The sequence below is a fragment of the Sycon ciliatum genome, chromosome 11 (assembly GCF_964019385.1).
Source record: "Sycon ciliatum chromosome 11, ocSycCili1.1, whole genome shotgun sequence".
In the NCBI taxonomy this organism is placed as follows: domain Eukaryota; kingdom Metazoa; phylum Porifera; class Calcarea; order Leucosolenida; family Sycettidae; genus Sycon; species Sycon ciliatum.
This window is the reverse complement of record NC_088653.1, coordinates 24,355,228-24,381,526: the sequence shown is the minus strand read 5'-3', so window position 1 is coordinate 24,381,526 and position 26,299 is coordinate 24,355,228. Positions and strand designations below refer to the sequence as shown.

Below are 26,299 nucleotides of genomic sequence, written 5' to 3'. Positions count from 1 at the left end.
GCCGCCATGTCTCCGCACATCCACCAGTCAAGACGCTTGCGTAACGATTTCTTGTTGTCAGAGGCATTGGATACTACAAAAGGCCGCTGCAAAATCAGATGGCAAGCAATGACCACAGCCGACCATGCAAAAGCTCCGTCGCGAGTTCCGCCGCTGAAAAGACCAATCAGGCGAGCTAGTTCTTTGACGAACCGACGACCCTCATCCCCGAAAGGTATGATAAATAGATTCCGTTGCCACTTGACTATTTCTGCATGGGTTTTGTCCATTATAATGATTATATCGTCTGTTGGCAACGACCAAAAGCCATCAGGTTCTGGAGAATCACATTTCTCGGGTGGCAGATCAACAAACTGAGGCTGTCGAGACGAGCCGGGACCCACAGAGGTCGGCGCTGCAGACGCAGGTACCCGGGAAGCTGCAGTGGGGTCAGCAGAAGCACCCACGGGCGAAGGGGCGGCAGCGCAATCAGGAACCATCCCGGAGCACACAGGAACAGGCAAGTCCACCCGTAGTGACTCCCCACACGGAACCGCAGTCGCAGACACAGAAGATTGGGAAGATCCAGCGACCTCAGGCGCCGGTGCCGCACCCGAGCGTTCGGCGGCCGATGACGGGGGCCTGGATACCAAAGTCGCCCGTACCTCGCGAGGCACACCACCGGTCCGGCCAGCAGCGGACTCACCCGATCGAGAAGGCTGCACTCTTCGCCCACTCCAGGCCGGCGGATCACCAGCAGAAAGGCCTTGAGGCACCTCTGATCCACCAACATCATGCAAAGCCAAATTTCCAAAATTCTTGCAGCGCCCAACTTGACCTGGGTAGCAATTGAAACAGCATCGTCCATCCCTATTGCACGAACATGCTCCGCACGTTCCAGTTTTCTTGCTGCAGGAGCAACAGGGCCCAGCCGACGCCCCACGCCGTGACATGCCATGCAGCCTGCAGCACGGGCGAAGAGACGCGAGGTGTGAAGAGCACCTCGCATGTCACTCGCCACAGACCATGTGGGAAAACACTCACTGTGACTCAGCCGCGAAGCACAACACAGCAAGCCATCTCACCCACGGCCCAAAGGCGAAGGCACCGAAACTACAGCACAATGGCCGGTTCGCCAGGCAATACGACACCAGCTGGATGTAGGAATAGCAGACTGGGCAACTCCACAGCGGTAAAAACTACTGGAGCAGACTGGGCAACTCCACAGCGGTAAAAACTACTACTACTACTACTACTACTACTACTACTACTACTACTACTACTACTACTACTACTACTACTACTACTACTACTACTACTACTACTACTACTACTACTACTACTACTACTACTACTACTACTACTACTACTACTACTACTACTACTACTACTACTACTACTACTACTACTACTACTACTACTACTACTACTACTACTACTACTACTACTACTACTACTACTACTACTACTACTACTACTACTACTACTACTACTACTACTACTACTACTACTACTACTACTACTACTACTACTACTACTACTACTACTACTACTACTACTACTACTACTACTACTACTACTACTACTACTACTACTACTACTACTACTACTACTACTACTACTACTACTACTACTACTACTACTACTACTACTACTACTACTACTACTACTACTACTACTACTACTACTACTACTACTACTACTACTACTACTACTACTACTACTACTACTACTACTACTACTACTACTACTACTACTACTACTACTACTACTACTACTACTACTACTACTACTACTACTACTACTACTACTACTACTACTACTACTACTACTACTACTACTACTACTACTACTACTACTACTACTACTACTACTACTACTACTACTACTACTACTACTACTACTACTACTACTACTACTACTACTACTACTACTACTACTACTACTACTACTACTACTACTACTACTACTACTACTACTACTACTACTACTACTACTACTACTACTACTACTACTACTACTACTACTACTACTACTACTACTACTACTACTACTACTACTACTACTACTACTACTACTACTACTACTACTACTACTACTACTACTACTACTACTACTACTACTACTACTACTACTACTACTACTACTACTACTACTACTACTACTACTACTACTACTACTACTACTACTACTACTACTACTACTACTACTACTACTACTACTACTACTACTACTACTACTACTACTACTACTACTACTACTACTACTACTACTACTACTACTACTACTACTACTACTACTACTACTACTACTACTACTACTACTACTACTACTACTACTACTACTACTACTACTACTACTACTACTACTACTACTACTACTACTACTACTACTACTACTACTACTACTACTACTACTACTACTACTACTACTACTACTACTACTACTACTACTACTACTACTACTACTACTACTACTACTACTACTACTACTACTACTACTACTACTACTACTACTACTACTACTACTACTACTACTACTACTACTACTACTACTACTACTACTACTACTACTACTACTACTACTACTACTACTACTACTACTACTACTACTACTACTACTACTACTACTACTACTACTACTACTACTACTACTACTACTACTACTACTACTACTACTACTACTACTACTACTACTACTACTACTACTACTACTACTACTACTACTACTACTACTACTACTACTACTACTACTACTACTACTACTACTACTACTACTACTACTACTACTACTACTACTACTACTACTACTACTACTACTACTACTACTACTACTACTACTACTACTACTACTACTACTACTACTACTACTACTACTACTACTACTACTACTACTACTACTACTACTACTACTACTACTACTACTACTACTACTACTACTACTACTACTACTACTACTACTACTACTACTACTACTACTACTACTACTACTACTACTACTACTACTACTACTACTACTACTACTACTACTACTACTACTACTACTACTACTACTACTACTACTACTACTACTACTACTACTACTACTACTACTACTACTACTACTACTACTACTACTACTACTACTACTACTGAACTTCGCCTTTATTTGAAAACAAACCGGGTATCAGAAAGAAGAAACTGAAAAGCGCAAGCAAGAAAAGCAATGGTGACAAATCCATTCAAGAAAAATCAAATCAAATAAATAGGAAAATCCAATCAGAAAATAAAATAAAATAAAATAAAAGAATCAAGCCAACTAGGGAATACAAAAACAAAGAGCAAACCCGCAAACACCATCCAAGCATCGCTACTACCAGTACGGTGACGTTTCCATTCACCCAACCGCTCAAACGCTTTTAAAACGAAAACAAATACAACAGAACACTCTGAGACAGAATGAAACCAATGACAATATTATGGCAAGTCCATTGATGCCCGTCAGCGCGGCATATGAGCCAATGTACGGCACTCCGTTACAAAGCAATGTCGGCCAATGCCGGATCCACTGCGTAGGTATGATGCACGTGACCCTCGGAAGCAAGTAATCTGCCACCGCATCAGAGATAGACTGATTCTCGAGCGCAAGTGGCTGATGATGAGACGATACGGTATGTCCGAGTTCTTATGGTGCAGTTGTGTTGCGAGGGTCTTGAGGAAGATGCCACATTCGGGAGCACACTGTCCACTGGTGGCGAAAACAAGCGGAGTGAACGATCCTCGATCCACCTGGTTGATTCGATCGGAATACTGACGTTTCTTCTGACGCTCGTGTTGGGATAACTGCCTCGACACTTCTGGTCCAGACAGCAAAGACGGCCTTGGGTGCGTGACCCGTACATCAAAAAAGGCGTTTTGCTGCCTGGTCCAGAAGCCACGAGCCCGTATATCCACACGAGCACCGTCAGCTGAGCCCCCAGAGACGGCTTCACCACCCAGCGGCATCAGCGGTGGCTCAATCTCGACATCGCAAACAACACTAGCGAGTGCGTCCGCTAGGAGGTCGCGAAGTTCATTATGTCTCTGGGTAGGGTATCCCCCGCTTGGGCACGTGAGGGCGTGATGAACTGACATGTCTTGGCCACAAACACAGGATAATGATATGCCATCAAGCGGCAGGCCATACCTCAGGCACAATGCGTCTCGAAAATCAGACTTGTTGAATATAGTTAAAGGAAATGAAGCCGATGGAGGCGTAACCAGCCACGTTGACACACCGCCGTCACCCGCGACATCCACTAGTAGGCGCTGCTCATCCGTCAGAGCGGGCCTGATCTCCTCCAATGCAGCATTGTGCTGCGCACGGCGTTCCCGGCGAGCCTGCGTGGCCAAACCCCTGGAGGCAGCGATGATATCGGCAACAGGACCGTCGATAGCATCAGGACCATCGACAGCACCAGTCAGCACGCAATCCACCATGGGCATTATCGACGTCCGGCAAAGGAGGTACTCAGCCTCCGCACGCAAACTGCCAATGCGGATAGCCAGCCCTCCATTCCTCACAGGCATTGCAAAAAGCTGACGGAGTACACCATCAGCCGCAAGAGGATGGCCTGTCAATGCTGGCAGCAGATGTTTGTTGATGACGTCATCCAGTGGCGTATACAGGACAGGGTCCACAAAGACTGCACGCTGCAGATAGGTCCAACGGGACTGCAGAGAGGCAGAGAAGACGCGAAAGGCCGCCTGAGGCTGGGTGACAGCCAGACCAGCAAGGCGCCTAACCAATGTGGACAGTTCCTCAACACGGCTCTTCACAAAATTCTCTCGGAACTGTTGGTCTCCAATGGCCCCGCCAAGGTAACGAACGCCGTCGCTCCGGATACGGACATCAGTGCCGGCAAATACCTCCTGGGCCCTTTCCATTAAATGTGGACGGACGAGTAAAACCGTCTTCATGGCATTGGGGTGGTAGCCATACCGGGGCCCCTCCTCCACGATGCAATCCCAATACCCACGCAGCGGCAGGAGCTCTCCGGCTGCGGCATCGTCATCCGCGTACCAAATCTGGCTGGTGCTTGGAAGTCGACGCGACAGCCGAGATGCCAGGGGCACAGTCGCGAGAGCGTAGAACGCCATGGCAAGAGGATCCCCTTGGCATGTACCCTCCCGGGAATAAATGACCTCTCCGCCATTGAGGTATAGAGGGATGTCGGCCTGGTAGGTGTTAATGAAAATTCGCCCAGCGGCAGGACAGATTCTTGGAATGTTGTGTAGCGCCGCGGCCCTGTTCAGAGAATTGAAGGCGTTGGACGCATCCACCAGCAGAATACCTTGAGTCGTCTCGCGGTCATAGAGGCCGGTCAAAGCCTGCACCCCGACCTCGCAAGCCGACGGGACGCCGACGCACAGCTGATGAGGAGCAGTAACCGCAGCCACATCCCTCTCGATAACCGACATGACCACTTTCCCTATCACGCGGCGAAACACCTCCCCGATGGCTATAGGCCTTACCCCAGGCTGCTTATCCAATGGAATGAGCCTTGCTGCCAGGAATGAGCGGAGATCCCGCGGCTCAATTGCCTCAGTGCAAAGACGCTTGGCAGCACGAGCCAGAGCCGAGCACAGGTCGTCAGAAGCTGATGTATACATTGAGGCCATCCGACGCCAGGCAGCGGAGTCAAGGCCTGACGGACCCGCTGCCCCCTTCATAATCATGCAGGTCTTGCGGATTTGAGCTGGTGTTATTGAATCAAACAGCACATTCTCCTGGACTGTGGCTTCATCATCGAGTAGAATCTCTGGTTCTGCATCAGCCGGAACAGGATGCTTGTCTCTCAACAATTCCAGTACCGACTTGCCACCCACAATCTTGTCCAACGGGAGTACGCCACCACCACCATCATCCTCCAGGTAGTGAGCAGCTGTTCCAATGCGGTCGCTGTATACCATTTTTGCGAACTCGACGTCATCCAGACCATTAGCTGCTGTTTTGCCAGGTGTTGATCTGGGTAGATGGGCTTGAATGCACCGTGCCTCACGCAGCAATGCCGCCATGTCTCCGCATATCCACCAGTCAAGACGCTTGCGTAACGATTTCTTGTTGTCAGAGGCATTGGATACTACAAAAGGCCGCTGCAAAATCAGATGGCAAGCAATGACCACAGCCGACCATGCAAAAGCTCCGTCGCGAGTTCCGCCGCTGAAAAGACCAATCAGGCGAGCTAGTTCTTTGACGAACCGACGACCCTCATCCCCGAAAGGTATAATAAATAGATTCCGTTGCCACTTGACTATTTCTGCATGGGTTTTGTCCATTAAAATGATTATATCGTCTGTTGGCAACGACCAAAAGCCATCAGGTTCTGGAGAATCACATCTCTCGGGTGGCAGATCAACAAACTGAGGCTGTCGAGACGAGCCGGGACCCACAGAGGTCGGCGCTGCAGACGCAGGTACCCGGGAAGCTGCAGTGGGGTCAGCAGAAGCACCCACGGGCGAAGGGGCGGCAGCGCAATCAGGAACCATCCCGGAGCACACAGGAACAGGCAAGTCCACCCGTAGTGACTCCCCACACGGAACCGCAGTCGCAGACACAGAAGATTGGGAAGATCCAGCGACCTCAGGCGCCGGTGCCGCACCCGAGCGTTCGGCGGCCGATGACGGGGGCCTGGATACCAAAGTCGCCCGTACCTCGCGAGGCACACCACCGGTCCGGCCAGCAGCGGACTCACCCGATCGAGAAGGCTGCACTCTTCGCCCACTCCAGGCCGGCGGATCACCAGCAGAAAGGCCTTGAGGCACCTCTGATCCACCAACATCATGCAAAGCCAAATTTCCAAAATTCTTGCAGCGCCCAACTTGACCTGGGTAGCAATTGAAACAGCATCGTCCATCCCTATTGCACGAACATGCTCCGCACGTTCCAGTTTTCTTGCTGCAGGAGCAACAGGGCCCAGCCGACGCCCCACGCCGTGACATGCCATGCAGCCTGCAGCACGGGCGAAGAGACGCGAGGTGTGAAGAGCACCTCGCATGTCACTCGCCACAGACCATGTGGGAAAACACTCACTGTGACTCAGCCGCGAAGCACAACACAGCAAGCCATCTCACCCACGGCCCAAAGGCGAAGGCACCGAAACTACAGCACAATGGCCGGTTCGCCAGGCAATACGACACCAGCTGGATGTAGGAATAGCAGACTGGGCAACTCCACAGCGGTAAAAACTACTGGAGCAGACTGGGCAACTCCACAGCGGTAAAAACTACTACTACTACTACTACTACTACTACTACTACTACTACTACTACTACTACTACTACTACTACTACTACTACTACTACTACTACTACTACTACTACTACTACTACTACTACTACTACTACTACTACTACTACTACTACTACTACTACTACTACTACTACTACTACTACTACTACTACTACTACTACTACTACTACTACTACTACTACTACTACTACTACTACTACTACTACTACTACTACTACTACTACTACTACTACTACTACTACTACTACTACTACTACTACTACTACTACTACTACTACTACTACTACTACTACTACTACTACTACTACTACTACTACTACTACTACTACTACTACTACTACTACTACTACTACTACTACTACTACTACTACTACTACTACTACTACTACTACTACTACTACTACTACTACTACTACTACTACTACTACTACTACTACTACTACTACTACTACTACTACTACTACTACTACTACTACTACTACTACTACTACTACTACTACTACTACTACTACTACTACTACTACTACTACTACTACTACTACTACTACTACTACTACTACTACTACTACTACTACTACTACTACTACTACTACTACTACTACTACTACTACTACTACTACTACTACTACTACTACTACTACTACTACTACTACTACTACTACTACTACTACTACTACTACTACTACTACTACTACTACTACTACTACTACTACTACTACTACTACTACTACTACTACTACTACTACTACTACTACTACTACTACTACTACTACTACTACTACTACTACTACTACTACTACTACTACTACTACTACTACTACTACTACTACTACTACTACTACTACTACTACTACTACTACTACTACTACTACTACTACTACTACTACTACTACTACTACTACTACTACTACTACTACTACTACTACTACTACTACTACTACTACTACTACTACTACTACTACTACTACTACTACTACTACTACTACTACTACTACTACTACTACTACTACTACTACTACTACTACTACTACTACTACTACTACTACTACTACTACTACTACTACTACTACTACTACTACTACTACTACTACTACTACTACTACTACTACTACTACTACTACTACTACTACTACTACTACTACTACTACTACTACTACTACTACTACTACTACTACTACTACTACTACTACTACTACTACTACTACTACTACTACTACTACTACTACTACTACTACTACTACTACTACTACTACTACTACTACTACTACTACTACTACTACTACTACTACTACTACTACTACTACTACTACTACTACTACTACTACTACTACTACTACTACTACTACTACTACTACTACTACTACTACTACTACTACTACTACTACTACTACTACTACTACTACTACTACTACTACTACTACTACTACTACTACTACTACTACTACTACTACTACTACTACTACTACTACTACTACTACTACTACTACTACTACTACTACTACTACTACTACTACTACTACTACTACTACTACTACTACTACTACTACTACTACTACTACTACTACTACTACTACTACTACTACTACTACTACTACTACTACTACTACTACTACTACTACTACTACTACTACTACTACTACTACTACTACTACTACTACTACTACTACTACTACTACTACTACTACTACTACTACTACTACTACTACTACTACTACTACTACTACTACTACTACTACTACTACTACTACTACTACTACTGAACTTCGCCTTTATTTGAAAACAAACCGGGTATCAGAAAGAAGAAACTGAAAAGCGCAAGCAAGAAAAGCAATGGTGACAAATCCATTCAAGAAAAATCAAATCAAATAAATAGGAAAATCCAATCAGAAAATAAAATAAAATAAAATAAAAGAATCAAGCCAACTAGGGAATACAAAAACAAAGAGCAAACCCGCAAACACCATCCAAGCATCGCTACTACCAGTACGGTGACGTTTCCATTCACCCAACCGCTCAAACGCTTTTAAAACGAAAACAAATACAACAGAACACTCTGAGACAGAATGAAACCAATGACAATATTATGGCAAGTCCATTGATGCCCGTCAGCGCGGCATATGAGCCAATGTACGGCACTCCGTTACAAAGCAATGTCGGCCAATGCCGGATCCACTGCGTAGGTATGATGCACGTGACCCTCGGAAGCAAGTAATCTGCCACCGCATCAGAGATAGACTGATTCTCGAGCGCAAGTGGCTGATGATGAGACGATACGGTATGTCCGAGTTCTTATGGTGCAGTTGTGTTGCGAGGGTCTTGAGGAAGATGCCACATTCGGGAGCACACTGTCCACTGGTGGCGAAAACAAGCGGAGTGAACGATCCTCGATCCACCTGGTTGATTCGATCGGAATACTGACGTTTCTTCTGACGCTCGTGTTGGGATAACTGCCTCGACACTTCTGGTCCAGACAGCAAAGACGGCCTTGGGTGCGTGACCCGTACATCAAAAAAGGCGTTTTGCTGCCTGGTCCAGAAGCCACGAGCCCGTATATCCACACGAGCACCGTCAGCTGAGCCCCCAGAGACGGCTTCACCACCCAGCGGCATCAGCGGTGGCTCAATCTCGACATCGCAAACAACACTAGCGAGTGCGTCCGCTAGGAGGTCGCGAAGTTCATTATGTCTCTGGGTAGGGTATCCCCCGCTTGGGCACGTGAGGGCGTGATGAACTGACATGTCTTGGCCACAAACACAGGATAATGATATGCCATCAAGCGGCAGGCCATACCTCAGGCACAATGCGTCTCGAAAATCAGACTTGTTGAATATAGTTAAAGGAAATGAAGCCGATGGAGGCGTAACCAGCCACGTTGACACACCGCCGTCACCCGCGACATCCACTAGTAGGCGCTGCTCATCCGTCAGAGCGGGCCTGATCTCCTCCAATGCAGCATTGTGCTGCGCACGGCGTTCCCGGCGAGCCTGCGTGGCCAAACCCCTGGAGGCAGCGATGATATCGGCAACAGGACCGTCGATAGCATCAGGACCATCGACAGCACCAGTCAGCACGCAATCCACCATGGGCATTATCGACGTCCGGCAAAGGAGGTACTCAGCCTCCGCACGCAAACTGCCAATGCGGATAGCCAGCCCTCCATTCCTCACAGGCATTGCAAAAAGCTGACGGAGTACACCATCAGCCGCAAGAGGATGGCCTGTCAATGCTGGCAGCAGATGTTTGTTGATGACGTCATCCAGTGGCGTATACAGGACAGGGTCCACAAAGACTGCACGCTGCAGATAGGTCCAACGGGACTGCAGAGAGGCAGAGAAGACGCGAAAGGCCGCCTGAGGCTGGGTGACAGCCAGACCAGCAAGGCGCCTAACCAATGTGGACAGTTCCTCAACACGGCTCTTCACAAAATTCTCTCGGAACTGTTGGTCTCCAATGGCCCCGCCAAGGTAACGAACGCCGTCGCTCCGGATACGGACATCAGTGCCGGCAAATACCTCCTGGGCCCTTTCCATTAAATGTGGACGGACGAGTAAAACCGTCTTCATGGCATTGGGGTGGTAGCCATACCGGGGCCCCTCCTCCACGATGCAATCCCAATACCCACGCAGCGGCAGGAGCTCTCCGGCTGCGGCATCGTCATCCGCGTACCAAATCTGGCTGGTGCTTGGAAGTCGACGCGACAGCCGAGATGCCAGGGGCACAGTCGCGAGAGCGTAGAACGCCATGGCAAGAGGATCCCCTTGGCATGTACCCTCCCGGGAATAAATGACCTCTCCGCCATTGAGGTATAGAGGGATGTCGGCCTGGTAGGTGTTAATGAAAATTCGCCCAGCGGCAGGACAGATTCTTGGAATGTTGTGTAGCGCCGCGGCCCTGTTCAGAGAATTGAAGGCGTTGGACGCATCCACCAGCAGAATACCTTGAGTCGTCTCGCGGTCATAGAGGCCGGTCAAAGCCTGCACCCCGACCTCGCAAGCCGACGGGACGCCGACGCACAGCTGATGAGGAGCAGTAACCGCAGCCACATCCCTCTCGATAACCGACATGACCACTTTCCCTATCACGCGGCGAAACACCTCCCCGATGGCTATAGGCCTTACCCCAGGCTGCTTATCCAATGGAATGAGCCTTGCTGCCAGGAATGAGCGGAGATCCCGCGGCTCAATTGCCTCAGTGCAAAGACGCTTGGCAGCACGAGCCAGAGCCGAGCACAGGTCGTCAGAAGCTGATGTATACATTGAGGCCATCCGACGCCAGGCAGCGGAGTCAAGGCCTGACGGACCCGCTGCCCCCTTCATAATCATGCAGGTCTTGCGGATTTGAGCTGGTGTTATTGAATCAAACAGCACATTCTCCTGGACTGTGGCTTCATCATCGAGTAGAATCTCTGGTTCTGCATCAGCCGGAACAGGATGCTTGTCTCTCAACAATTCCAGTACCGACTTGCCACCCACAATCTTGTCCAACGGGAGTACGCCACCACCACCATCATCCTCCAGGTAGTGAGCAGCTGTTCCAATGCGGTCGCTGTATACCATTTTTGCGAACTCGACGTCATCCAGACCATTAGCTGCTGTTTTGCCAGGTGTTGATCTGGGTAGATGGGCTTGAATGCACCGTGCCTCACGCAGCAATGCCGCCATGTCTCCGCATATCCACCAGTCAAGACGCTTGCGTAACGATTTCTTGTTGTCAGAGGCATTGGATACTACAAAAGGCCGCTGCAAAATCAGATGGCAAGCAATGACCACAGCCGACCATGCAAAAGCTCCGTCGCGAGTTCCGCCGCTGAAAAGACCAATCAGGCGAGCTAGTTCTTTGACGAACCGACGACCCTCATCCCCGAAAGGTATAATAAATAGATTCCGTTGCCACTTGACTATTTCTGCATGGGTTTTGTCCATTAAAATGATTATATCGTCTGTTGGCAACGACCAAAAGCCATCAGGTTCTGGAGAATCACATCTCTCGGGTGGCAGATCAACAAACTGAGGCTGTCGAGACGAGCCGGGACCCACAGAGGTCGGCGCTGCAGACGCAGGTACCCGGGAAGCTGCAGTGGGGTCAGCAGAAGCACCCACGGGCGAAGGGGCGGCAGCGCAATCAGGAACCATCCCGGAGCACACAGGAACAGGCAAGTCCACCCGTAGTGACTCCCCACACGGAACCGCAGTCGCAGACACAGAAGATTGGGAAGATCCAGCGACCTCAGGCGCCGGTGCCGCACCCGAGCGTTCGGCGGCCGATGACGGGGGCCTGGATACCAAAGTCGCCCGTACCTCGCGAGGCACACCACCGGTCCGGCCAGCAGCGGACTCACCCGATCGAGAAGGCTGCACTCTTCTTCCACTCCAGGCCGGCGGATCACCAGCAGAAAGGCCTTGAGGCACCTCTGATCCACCAACATCATGCAAATCGAAATTTCCAAAATTCTTGCAGCGCCCAACTTGACCTGGGTCAACTACTACTACTACTTCTACTACTACTACTACTACTACTACTACTACTACTACTACTACTACTACTACTACTACTACTACTACTACTACTACTACTACTACTACTACTACTACTACTACTACTACTACTACTACTACTACTACTACTACTACTACTACTACTACTACTACTACTACTACTACTACTACTACTACTACTACTACTACTACTACTACTACTACTACTACTACTACTACTACTACTACTACTACTACTACTACTACTACTACTACTACTACTACTACTACTACTACTACTACTACTACTACTACTACTACTACTACTACTACTACTACTACTACTACTACTACTACTACTACTACTACTACTACTACTACTACTACTACTACTACTACTACTACTACTACTACTACTACTACTACTACTACTACTACTACTACTACTACTACTACTACTACTACTACTACTACTACTACTACTACTACTACTACTACTACTACTACTACTACTACTACTACTACTACTACTACTACTACTACTACTACTACTACTACTACTACTACTACTACTACTACTACTACTACTACTACTACTACTACTACTACTACTACTACTACTACTACTACTACTACTACTACTACTACTACTACTACTACTACTACTACTACTACTACTACTACTACTACTACTACTACTACTACTACTACTACTACTACTACTACTACTACTACTACTACTACTACTACTACTACTACTACTACTACTACTACTACTACTACTACTACTACTACTACTACTACTACTACTACTACTACTACTACTACTACTACCACTACCACTACCACTACCACTACCACTACCACTACCACTACCACTACCACTACCACTACCACTACCACTACCACTACCACTACCACTACCACTACCACTACCACTACCACTACCACTACCACTACCACTACCACTACCACTACCACTACCACTACCACTACCACTACCACTACCACTACCACTACCACTACCACTACCACTACCACTACCACTACCACTACCACTACCACTACCACTACCACTACCACGACCACGACCACGACCACGACCACGACCACGACCACGACCACGACCACGACCACGACCACGACCACGACCACGACCACGACCACGACCACGACCACGACGACGACGGTCCGGTTGGGCAAGTTATTACCGGACCAGTTTTTTGGCCATCAACACGTGTTTCCTATTGTTGATGGGCATGTGTACCCGCTATATCAAACATGAAGTATGACAGGTCATGACACTACCGGACCAATCAAAAACTTCTTCCGGCGGTTCTGACTAGCAGCTACTCGTATCCCCCTTCCTGCATCCGACAACTGCCAGCGGTCATAATCATAGTCCGTAGTCGTAGTCGTAGTCGTAGTCGTAGTCGTAGTCGTAGTCGTAGTCATAATCATAGTCCGTATGCGGATGGACCTTAACGGACGCAAATTTCGAAGAGTCTTAGGATTTATTATTGTACCCTCTTCCTGTGCGTACCTCCATGAGTATGTGTGTACGAATTGTGTGTGTGTGTGTGCGTGTGTTCGTGGGCGTGTACGCGTGTTTGTGTACTGCAACATGTGTGTGGGTTTGCTATACATGTCTATCGTATATCAGCATGCAGAGCATCCACTGCTGACTTCACAACAGGACTGAGCGGCTACACACAAGCTACTAGCATTGATCAATTTGACTGGACGAGAAAACAAGGAGCAACAGAAAGTAGAGACACAGGTCCCTTGTCAGATCATTCAAGTGGGTCTGGTAAGTGATTTGTGTCGCCAGGGTCAGCCCGATATGAGTCCAACTGTTTGGCATGATAGGATGGGCTGGCAGATCTGATCTACAAGAAATCATATCACGGTTGCATGTGCATTAGATGGAGATCGGCTAGTTGGAGCTAAATGTCGGGTTGCGGCAGATGCTAGAAATCTGTCAGTTTTGTATCCGATTGTGGCAAGGTCTGACTGCTTAGTTTGTTGTTGAATTGACATGCCGTTACTCATAGCTTGCACCCAATTGTTGTCTAACCGGTCAGTTATTTTCAATGGCCTCATGAATGTTCAATGCTTCGTGAATGAACCTGTTGTGGTCGTATATGAGTATACACTCATTCTATGGGCGAACAACAAGGCATGTTCCACTTCTACGGCTATGTGTGCTTGTTTTTAGGTCACTACCTGTATATCGAGGCCTCTCCACCAAATTTTGCTGGTGATAAAGCCATTATCTACTCACCACATTACACCACATTACACCCAAAGGTCTGTACCTTCTCTTTCTGGTACCACATGTACGGTGACAACATCGGTACGCTGAACGTCTACGTGAAGACTTCCACTGCAAATGTCAGGGTCTTCACGCAAAGTGGACACCAGGGTAACAATTGGCTCCACGCACGAGTGCTCTTGAACACTGTCCCAGCAGTTACACCTGGTCCATTCCAGGTAGGCATTAGCCAATGCAATGTCCATGCTACTAGAAGTTCTGCATGGCTTCTTGAAATCATGCAGAGGATATTCACATTCACATATCTTGTGCTGATAGACCATATGCGGAACAAACGGAGGTGGCGAAGAGGTGGGAAATGCTAAATATAATATATATGTCGACTTGTCAGTTTGAGAACTTTGGCAAGGTACGTTCGGGCCTGGTCTAAATCTGGCTTTGGAAAATTTATTTTTCATTGCTACCAGGTTCGATCTCATTTCCTCTGTCCTGCTATGATGAGTCCACAAAGGACGAACCAGTTCTGTCCGCTGGTTGAGTATAATTTTATATACTCAATAAGACTATGCCTGCAGCTGCAGAAAAAGGGCTCAACATCGAATTTCTTGGGGGGGGAGCAATGTCACATGTCAACAAACAATGGATCACTTGTACTGTTTAGCTACTCTGAGTTCCATGCACTGTGTGCAATCATCAGGCAAACAATATTGAATATTTTTGCCTGATGATTGCACACAGTGCATGAAACTCAGAGTAGCAAAACACTACTGAAGTACTAGTTACGAGTGATCCATTGTTTGTTGACAGGTGTATATATATTATTTAAATAGAGAGGTAGGCGAACGAAATTTATATACACACAACAACAAGGTTGTCAATTTCATTATACGAAAAGCTTTTCAACCATTTTCATCAGTAGTTACATGGGAATGAACAATAACGAAACGCAACAACAGGAACGAAGCAGCAGCTTCAGTGTCATCACACCAGCCTGGAACAGCGCGCACTGATTCACGCTGGAAGTGCTATACATTCGCAGTTTGAGGCCAGAACTGTGTCAACAAAAGAAGCACATCAAAGTGCTGCCGCTGTTCAAGTCGTAACCAGACTGACAACTTTATCACGTGTTTGTTCTGGTACTGCATTCCCTTCATGTGTTGTTTCCCGCATTTTTCCACTGCTCCATACATTCTTATGGTAGTGTAGTGTGAACTTGAGGCGCGTAAGAATATTCTGGCTGATTCTCTACCCCCAGCATAATTTGTTGTTGTTTCAAATCTTTATTCTCACGATAGCCAGTGGCCAATAAGAGATAATAGTGTAAGAAAGGAGAAAGAGTGAGGAAGAATTGGGTGGGCAGGGCCTAGGGGTTAATGACTACTTAAGTGTACGGGCAGGGGTGGTCGCCACACGAGCATACAGAGTTGCGTACTTAAGTGTACGGGCAGGGGTGCTCGCTACACGAGCATACAGAGTTGTGCAACAGCAGGGATATCTCGGATTTGAAGGGAGTACGAGAAGGGATTTCGCGAAGCTGAGTGGGCAGGCAATTAAAGTAATGAAGGGCCTTGTACAGGGGAGAATGGAGACAGCGGTCAGGCCGCGGAGTTGGCAAGTGCCAAGTACGAGAGCGACGTAAATTATACGAAGGTTGCACGTTGCTAGCAGTATGCAGCAAGAGTATATGTGGTGGGGCATAATTGTGGCGCAGAGAATGCGCGAAGAGTATATGTTTAACTTTAAAGCGTGAAAATAATGTTGGCCATTTGATGCGATGCAAAAGGTGGGAGTGTTCTAAGTGTGTGTAAAGGGGAAGGTCGAGACATATTCTGGCGGCTTTTTGCTGGATTCATTCTAGCCTGTCAAGGGAAGTGTGGGACAACGGTGTGAGAGCATTGCTCGCATATGAGAATATAGGTAGTATGTATGTCTGATAGATGTGAGATAAAGATACACTGGTGAGTGTTGACCTTGGTCTAAAAAGAATATTGAGTGATTTTTTGACTATGTATTCAACATGCTCCGTCCAACGGAGGTCATGCTGAAAGATTATTCCGAGGTGTTTGTGTTTTTGTGCTACGGTAAGCGGACTATTCCTGAGGGTGATCTGGGGTAGCTGTTCAGGGGGGCGGTTATTGTGGTAGAACGGGAGGATGACTGTTTTCTTTGTGTTAGCCAGCAGGTGCCATTTTTGAAGCCAGTCTCCAGCTGCTGTGACACTCTGTTGTAGGTTTCGGGTGCAGTCTTGAAGAGTTCTTGCTATGGAAATCAGAGCGGTGTCATCTGCAAACTGGCTACAGGTGGTGCTGGGATTCTCGCATGCGTGTGGAAGGTCTGTGGTGTAGACGAGGAATAGAAGCGGCCCAAGAACAGATCCCTGAGGGACGCTGGCAGGGATCTCGAGAAAAGGCGAAAGTGGGAGAGTTTTGCTAGAAGGCCTGCATGCCACACACGATCGAAGGCCTTGCTTAAATTGAAAAAGCAGCCATTGACGTGTTTCCCGTCGTCTCTCGCAGTGGAGAGGGTATGGACGAGACGGGCGAGCTGCTGCTCAGTGCCGTCTTTCTCGCGGATTTCGGACTGCTGGTTGGGCAGGTGGGGTGTGATGTGGGTAAGTGCGGTGCTATGTGATTGTACAGACGAGAGTGGACTATTCTTTCTTGTGTTTTTGATATTATACTGAGCAGGGAGATGGGTCGGTAGTTGGTAGGATGGGAGGGGTTGCCCGACTTGGGGATGGGTGTAATAGTTGCAGAGACGAGCACAGAGACGAGAAAGGGGGTGAAGAACACGGGCCAGCTGTTTCAAGCCTGCTGCAAGAAACGGATCGTTGCGCAGAAATATAATTTGGGTTAGCATGTGACCGTGTTAAATTCAATGGATCCCAGTTAGTTGAGTGGTTGCCGATGAAACCTACCACAACCCCACAATTACGACCATGTGCAACATACCTCCGGAGCATAAGATCAGGATGTGAGTCCAGTAATTTTGAGAAGTGAGAAACTGAGTGCTTACACAGTTACTGATGAGGCCTTACACTTTGCCCTGGGGTGCTCCTGTCGGCACTGGAGGTAGCACTGCCGGAGCTGACACGTGCAAGCGCCGTACTCGTAGTAGCGGCATACGGTTGCGGTACGTGATGCGGATCTGTACTGGTGAGTAGGACGAAATGCGCACAGAAATGCTGGCGGGTGCACTGAGCTGCACTGCTGGCAGGCGGGTCGTGCTGTTCCAGTACACCGCGAGGCGTAGTTGCCACAAGTTGATATTGATAACCTGGCTTTGGAGATTTATTTTATTTTCCATTGCTAGCAGGTTCGGCTTAATTCCCTCTGTGCTGCGCTGATGAGTCCACAAAGGGCGAACACTGTCCAGGTCTCAACTCAAGTGCTACTGTCATGCAGCCTACGAAGCGCAGTTCTGAGTTCGAATTCAAATAAATGCTAGTGCGCCAGAAGAGCAACATATGAGGGGCTACGGAGTTGGAACGTCGCCGGAGCTGGACTGACTGCAACTGTATCGGGCAGCAGGAAATCGAAGTCCACGAACTCGCCTCTCTGGACACGATCGAGAAGGGCCCGTATAGGACAGTCAGGTTCACCTGCTGTTGGTGCTGCATGCGCATATGGCGGTCATCACTGCAACGGGCTCCCAGTAGGATTCGGCCTGCTGGCGGCGAGCGTCGATACGGATCCAAGTAGAGCGAGGAGAAGCTGGGTGGCGTTGGTGACGGCAGTGGACAACTACCGTTGTTACTTCCAACAGAAAATCAAAGTCCACAAACTCGCCTCTTTGGATACGAATTACGATCGTCAGGCTCGCGCCTGCTGTTGCAGTGGTGGTGCTGCGTGGCGGCCGTCGCTGCGTTTGCAGTAGGCGGGCGGCGGAGCTAGGTAGAGCGAGGCGATCCGGAGAGGCTGGACGCCGGTTGGTGACGACGACATTGTTTCAAGGCACAAACAAGGGTCGCTGAGATCGCGTGGAGGTACTTCATTTCAGGAAACTTGATGATGGCGCAAGCTAACAGTCCACAGTCGACGTTCCACTGTAGAAAACGACATTGTTTCAGGCACCAACAGGCGTCATTGAATTCTGAATTTGAAACATAGAGATACGAGAATGCAAGCTTGAAAGTCTAACGGAAGGAAATTGTTTTGGGAACACCTGTTTCGCAAGTTGCACGCTCGAAAGACCAAACAGCAATGACATGAAAGAGACATTGTACAGGATTTTGAAGGGCGCGTGCCCACGTGACTCGCGCATGCGTGCAGGTTGGGCCAGCTCGCTGGGCTGGCTGCTAACTCGCGTTAGCATGCTAACGCTCATTATTAGTGCTGAAACGATTACGTCTTTCCTTAGTGGCTTAGCTTATACCATAACGATCGGCTTATCGGCTTAACGATTATTATTGTAACTACATCAGTACTCGTACAATGTACATTCTGTGAATTTCAAAAAAATTACGAGTCCAACATCGCCAAGGACGAAAAGCGGGCGCATAGATCCGATGATCCCGCAACAAGTCCGTCAGCTGTTCGAACTGACCAGACGATTACAGACAAGACAGAGGCAACTCACTGGTTGCAACCCAAGAGCTGATGGTGCCCTTCGCCTGTGACTTCGCTGACTCCGACGATGAAGTCAGAGAAGCCGGCCAGGGGTGCAGATCGGCGGATTTCGACGGATGAGCTGACTTGAGGCGCACCAACAAGTAACTAGTTGCTTTTCCTGTCTATGCTCAAAATAGGCCCAGACGCCAGGCCTAGGTCGTCGAGCAAACTGGTTCGGGAACCGTCGACAGAACGGAAAACATGAAACTGAAGACCACTTTACTGTCTTTAGCTCAGGACTACTCGCACGTGGAGGGAACTTCAGCACCTGCAGCTAGTGTAGACACATACTGAGCCTGCCAGTCCTGCATGCTGCATGTAAGAAAAGTAATCAGCTCAAAAGAAGGCGACGGTGATCGCGTCGATGTTTCTCAAATCGCGCTTGTGTCTTTACACGTTTATCGATGTTGCAAGTGTACAGTCATGTACATATTCGTGTCGTAGATCTACTCGCAACACTTTCGGTGCATGCACGCTTTGTGCAACCCCCAAAAGGGGGGAAATCCCGTACCGAGCGTAAGTACCATTCTACTCGTTTAGCCGATAAAATCGAAATAACCGTTCGATCTATTTCTTTTCGAGTAAGTAACGAGTAATCGATATAATCGTTTCAGCACCAAATTATATATACTCAATCTGCGGACAGCATGCTGTTTCGTTCTCTGTGAACTCATCAGCGCAGCACAGAGGAAATGAGGCCGAACCAGATAGCAATGGAAATAAAAAAATTCCAATCAGGCCCGAACGTACCTTGCCAGAGTGCTCAAACTGACAAGTCAGTGAGCTCTGCGTATATATTTATATATATACCCAATGCTGTAGACAGCAAGCTGTTTCGGCCATAAAGGCCTCATCAGTACAGCTACGAGCTAAATAGGCCGAGTTACCAGCCATGGTGCAAAGGAGGCACCACAGACATTAAGGTAGCTCGTCGCTCTAGCGCCAGAGTGCTCAAACTACAAAAAGTAGCGGGCATTGCGCGATGCAGCAGCACTAGAGCAGCCTACTGAGAGTGCTCAACAAGGCGAAAGCCGAGGAGCGTGATACCCAATGCTGTAGACAGCAAGCTGTTTCGGCCATAAAGGCCTCATCAGTACAGCTACGAGCTAAATAGGCCGAGTTACCAGCCATGGTGCAAAGGAGGCACCACAGACATTAAGGTAGCCCGTCGCTCTAGCGCCATTTATATATATATATATATATATAGAACAATAGAAGTATTTCTTGCGTCGGCAAAAAGTGCTCAATGTCCTAAGACAGAGCGGGGTTATACACTCAGACACAAAGCAAACTGCCCACTCAACGGGGACTGCAACGCCAGCGAGATAGTATACGAAGCTACAGTGGACTCCAATCTCAGCCGGAAGAAGTATATCGGCATCTCCGAAACCCCGTTCAAACTCCGGTTCAACGACCACACGTCATCGTTCCGGAATGCCCCACACAGAAACAGCACAGAATTGTCGAAGCATGCATGGGCATTGAAAGAGGCAGGTGAAGGCGTCAACATCTCGTGGAGAATCAGGCAGAGATCCAGCGCCTACAAAAGAACCTCGAAGCGGTGCAACCTATGCCTATCGGAGAAGATCGCCATAATGAAGAGTGACAAGGCATCGCTCCTCAACACCAGATGCAGCCTGGTCACAAAATGTCGCCACAGCACCAAGTACCTCCTATCGGAGGTGACCTGAACTGTAGACTGCGCTTGCTATCTGTTACACATACACAGAACTCCTGCTATCTAATGTGCATGCATCCTACTGCCACACTTCACTTTATGCACACCACCCGGCCTGCGCGATTGCTCACACTACCACACTTGCCACATTTATCTTCACCTGTGATTCCCACCTAGACTGGCTAGCGTGCTTCTTTTCCCCACCTGTGATTCCCACCTAGGGTGCTTCTTTTCGTCTTTTCTGGTATGTAAAGGGATACTGATGTGAGAGAAGAGTAAGTTGCCTGAAGAGTGCTTTTGCACGAAACTCAGAGTAGCAACAGTGAGAAACTTGGAGATCCTTTGTGTCTGAGTGTATATATATATATATATATATATACTCAATCTGCGGACAGCATGCTGTTTCGTTCTTTTTGAACTCATCAGCGCAGCACAGAGAAAATGAGGCCGAACCTGATAGCAATGGAAATAAAAATTTCCAATCAGGCCCGAACGTACCTTGCCAGAGTGCTCAAACTGACAAGTCAGTGAGCTCTGCATAATGCAAACAGCAAAGGCACTACCCCACGCAAGAGTGCTCAACTGCTACAAGAGCAGGAGCGAAATACTCAATCTGCGGACAGCATGCTATATATATATATATTTAAATAGAAAGGTAGGCGAACAAAAAAATATATATATGTATATGAGTTGGGGTGATCCCGTCCGTTGCGAATAGTGCTGAATAGTACGGGGTACTAGAGCCAATACACACTGCACGATCAGGTCCTCACCAGAGATACATCATCGTTCTTTGAATCTCTGAGTTTCATGAAATGAATCAATCATTAGGCAATAGAAACAAACTGATTGTTTCTATTGCCTGATGATTGATTCATTTCATGAAACTCAGAGTTGCAAAGAACGATGATGTATTTCTGGTGAGGACCTGATCGTGCAGTGTAGATATCTATGTATATATACACACAACAACAAGGTTGTCGGTTTCATAATACTAAAAGCTTTTCACCCATTTTCATCAGTAGATACATGGGAACGAGCAAGAACGAAAACGAAGCCAGAATTTATACTGGGGGTAGAGAATCAGCAAGAATATTCTTACGCGCCTCAAGTTCACACTACACTACCATAAGAATGCATGGAGCGGTGGAAAAATGCGGGAAACAACACATGAAGGGAATGCAGTACCAGAACAAACACGTGATAAAGTTGTCAGTCCGGTTGCAGCTTGAACAGCCGCAGCACCTTGATGTGCTTCTTTTGTCGACACAGCTCTGGCCTCAAACTGCGAATGTACAGCGCCTCCAGTGTGAATCTGTGCGCGCTGTTCCGGGCTGGTGTGATGACACTGAAGCTGCTGTTGCGTTCTTGCGGGATGCATTCAGGTTGCGCCTGCAAATGCTTTGTGATGGCGCTATCACTTGTTGCCACACGTTTGTCAGGCGGCTTCTTGTACAGCTTGTCTGGGATATGCTGCTTGATCCTTTCCGAAAATCGCTGACATGTCTCACCAACGTACATTCGCTCACAGCGACATGCATATTTATAAATAAAATTACTATTTTCAAGAGTTGGTGAAACATCCTTCGCGATAGACCTGAATGCGGGCCTGGTTGTATAAATTACAATGGGGGATACTGTAGGATAGCAGTTCAAAATTGCAGCTTTAATCTTTTTGCGGAAGGCAATGCAATTTTGCCCTTTCCACGGCAATTTTGTGATAATACGCGTTGCAGGTTCAAGTTGTGCAGAAGCTGTATCTGGGCTAGGTTCAAGAACGCTTGTCATGACTCGCTTGAGTACTTTGAGTGGGTAACTGTTAGAACACAGAATATCCTCTAGCTTAGCAATTTCAGCTGATAATAGTGATGGCGAGCAGATGTTTTTAGCTCTGAAAGTTAATGATCTGATCAAATTGATTTTGTTTCTAGTGTCACAAAACGAGTCCCAGCGGGTGTAAAGACCTGTGAACGTCGGTTTTCTATATACTGTGGTGAGCAATTCTGTGGAAGAATGCTTAATCAATACATCAAGAAACGGCAATTCTTCATTATTCTCCTCCTCCATTGTAAACTGGAGAGCTGGGTGAAGATTATTTAAACGCTCAGAGAATTCCAATGCCAGTTTCCGGTTTTGAAATGCTGCGAATGTGTCATCCACATAACGCCTATAGAATTGGGGCCAATGACTGTCTGGAATTGTGTTCTCAAAATATCCAACAAAGATATTGGCTAGCACGGGGCCCAAGGGTGAACCCATGGCTACTCCGTCCCTCTGTGCGTACATATTGCCATTGAAACTGAACTGCACGTCTGATGTGGCTTTGAAAAGCAGCTTCTTGAAAAGATCTTGGGGTATTTGCGGGGCTGATATTTCATCATCATGGTATAGCGACTGTTCAAGCTGCAACCGGACTGACAACTTTATCACGTGTTTGTTCTGGTACTGCATTCCCTTCATGTGTTGTTTCCCGCATTTTTCCACCGCTCCATGCATTCTTATGGTAGTGTAGTGTGAACTTGAGGCGCGTAAGAATATTCTTGCTGATTCTCTACCCCCAGTATAAATTCTGGCTTCGTTTTCGTTCTTGCTCATTCCCATGTACCTACTGATGAAAATGGGTGAAAAGCTTTTAGTATTATGAAACTGACAACCTTGTTGTTGTGTGTATACACAAGCGGAAAAACCGTCAGAGATCAAATTCCATTACACAGTGTTTCACAGTTCAAGCAACGGATCATCAGATGGATCCATCTGATGATCCGTTGCTTGAACGGTGAAACACTGTGTAATGGAATTTGATCTCTGACGGTTTTTCCGCTTGTGTGTGATGAAGCTCTGCCTCGCTTGCATTGAGCACTCTCCGCAGTTTGAGACCACTCCCTTGTGTTGTTGTGTGTATATAAATTTTGTTCGCCTACCTCTCTGTTTAAATATTTTAAACGGCGACTGGACCACCGACTAATTCAGGACCTGAATTATGTTTTAAAGTGCAAGGGCCGGATCATCCGTGGTCGTGAGAATGCAGACTTTTTACGGAACTGCCTTACGTGCGGCGTTGCGCCCCGCTCTATCAAGAAGCGGGTGCAGAGAGTTAAGGCCAAGAAGCCATGGAGAATCGAACGCGCCTTTATCAAGGACGAACTGGAGAGGACCGCCGCTGACTTGGAACACTTTCTCCTCGAGTACCGCCGTGTTCTTCACGAAGTCAATCGGAGCCTTGGCGTGCTGGACCGCTTCAGGTTCGCGAAGCTCATCAACCAGACCTCCTCAAGATTACAATGCCGGATCAAAAGTAAGTTTGACGATGCACTCAGGAGGAAGGTGCGCTATGAGAAGGGCTCAAGCGAATTACAACACTCCCACCTACTCAACTTGGCCGGAGTTATGCTAACTAATATTGAAAAAGACGTACTGTGCAGGGGCTTGAAGTTTGGAGTCCCCTAGTTCCAGAATGGACAAGGAGATTGTGCAGGCAGAATTTGAACTAAGAAATGATCAATTGGAGCGCTGCGTACCAGTGAGTGATGCCAAGAGGGATACGTGTCAAGTAGCGTTGGCGAATCTTGCAGAAGAGTTTAGTAACAGTAAAGCAGATAAAACCGATTATCCCCTCAACGACAAGCATATGGCAGCCATCAGGAAAACAAAGAATGACAAAGATATAATAATCAGCAGGCCGGACAAAGGGAATGGAGTGTTGATAATGCAGCGAAGTGATTACAATGACAAGATGAATGCTATTCTGGCTGATGCATCGAAGTTTCAACTCCTGGGACCGACGGAAACGCATGACCGCACTTACCTGGATGAACGCGCCTTGCAGGCATACCTATTTCGATACAAAAAGGCTGGAAAAATACTCAATATAGATTACGACCGGATCCGACCTGTTGGCTCGTGCCGACCTGTGCTCTATGGCGTACCGAAAATACATAAGAAAGACGTGCCGCTTCGACCAATCCTGTCCATGATCAATGCTCCCCAACACGAAATGGCAAAGTGGTTAACTGAATTACTAAAACCAGACCTCAATAAATATTCCGCCCACGCAACTAAGGATACCTTCGAGTTCGTGGATGAAGTAAGGGAATTTCGCCAGCAGCAGGCAGAGAACTCTGGATCGCTGTTCCTTTGCTCTTTCGATGTAGTCAGCCTCTTAACAAACGTGCCTCTCAAGGAAACAATAGATATCTGCATACATCCGCTATACCATGATGATGAAATATCAGCCCCGCAAATACCCCAAGATCTTTGCAAGAAGCTGCTTTTCAAAGCCACATCAGACGTGCAGTTCAGTTTCAATGGCAATATGTACGCACAGAGGGACGGAGTAGCCATGGGTTCACCCTTGGGCCCCGTGCTAGCCAATATCTTTGTTGGATATTTTGAGAACACAATTCCAGACAGTCATTGGCCCCAATTCTATAGGCGTTATGTGGATGACACATTCGCAGCATTTCAAAACCGGAAACTGGCATTGGAATTCTCTGAGCGTTTAAATAATCTTCACCCAGCTCTCCAGTTTACAATGAAGGAGGAGAATAATGGAGAATTGCCGTTTCTTGATGTATTGATTAAGCATTCTTCCACAGAATTGCTCACCACATTATATAGAAAGCCGACGTTCACAGGTCTTTACACCCGCTGGGACTCGTTTTGTGACACTAGAAACAAAATCAATTTGATCAGATCATTAACTTTCAGAGCTAAAACCATCTGCTCACCATCACTATTATCAGCTGAAATTGCTAAGCTAGAGGATATTCTGTGTTCTAACGGTTACCCACTCAAAGTACTCAAGCGAGTCATGACAAGCGTCCTTGAACCTAGCCCAGATACAGCTTCTGCACAACTTGAACCTGCAACGCGTGTTATCACAAAATTGCCGTGGAAAGGGCAAAATTGCATTGCCTTCCGCAAAAAGATTAAAGCTGCAATTTTGAACTGCTATCCTACAGTATCCCCCATTGTAATTTATACAACCAGGCCCGCATTCAGGTCTATCGCAAAG

General features: G+C 47.4%; 1 protein-coding gene across 1 annotated transcript in view; it reads left to right on the top strand.

Annotated features, from left to right (window-relative positions):
* The window catches only part of LOC135827481 (mucin-2-like), a 130,765-nt gene that overhangs the window by 65,742 nt on the left and 38,724 nt on the right, over positions 1–26,299 (top strand). Inside the window, exons 8-9 of the mRNA XM_065339974.1 lie at positions 14,386–14,532; positions 14,941–15,215. Coding sequence (XP_065196046.1) covers positions 14,386–14,532; positions 14,941–15,215 — 422 coding nt within the window. The remainder of the gene's footprint in view (positions 1–14,385; positions 14,533–14,940; positions 15,216–26,299) is intronic.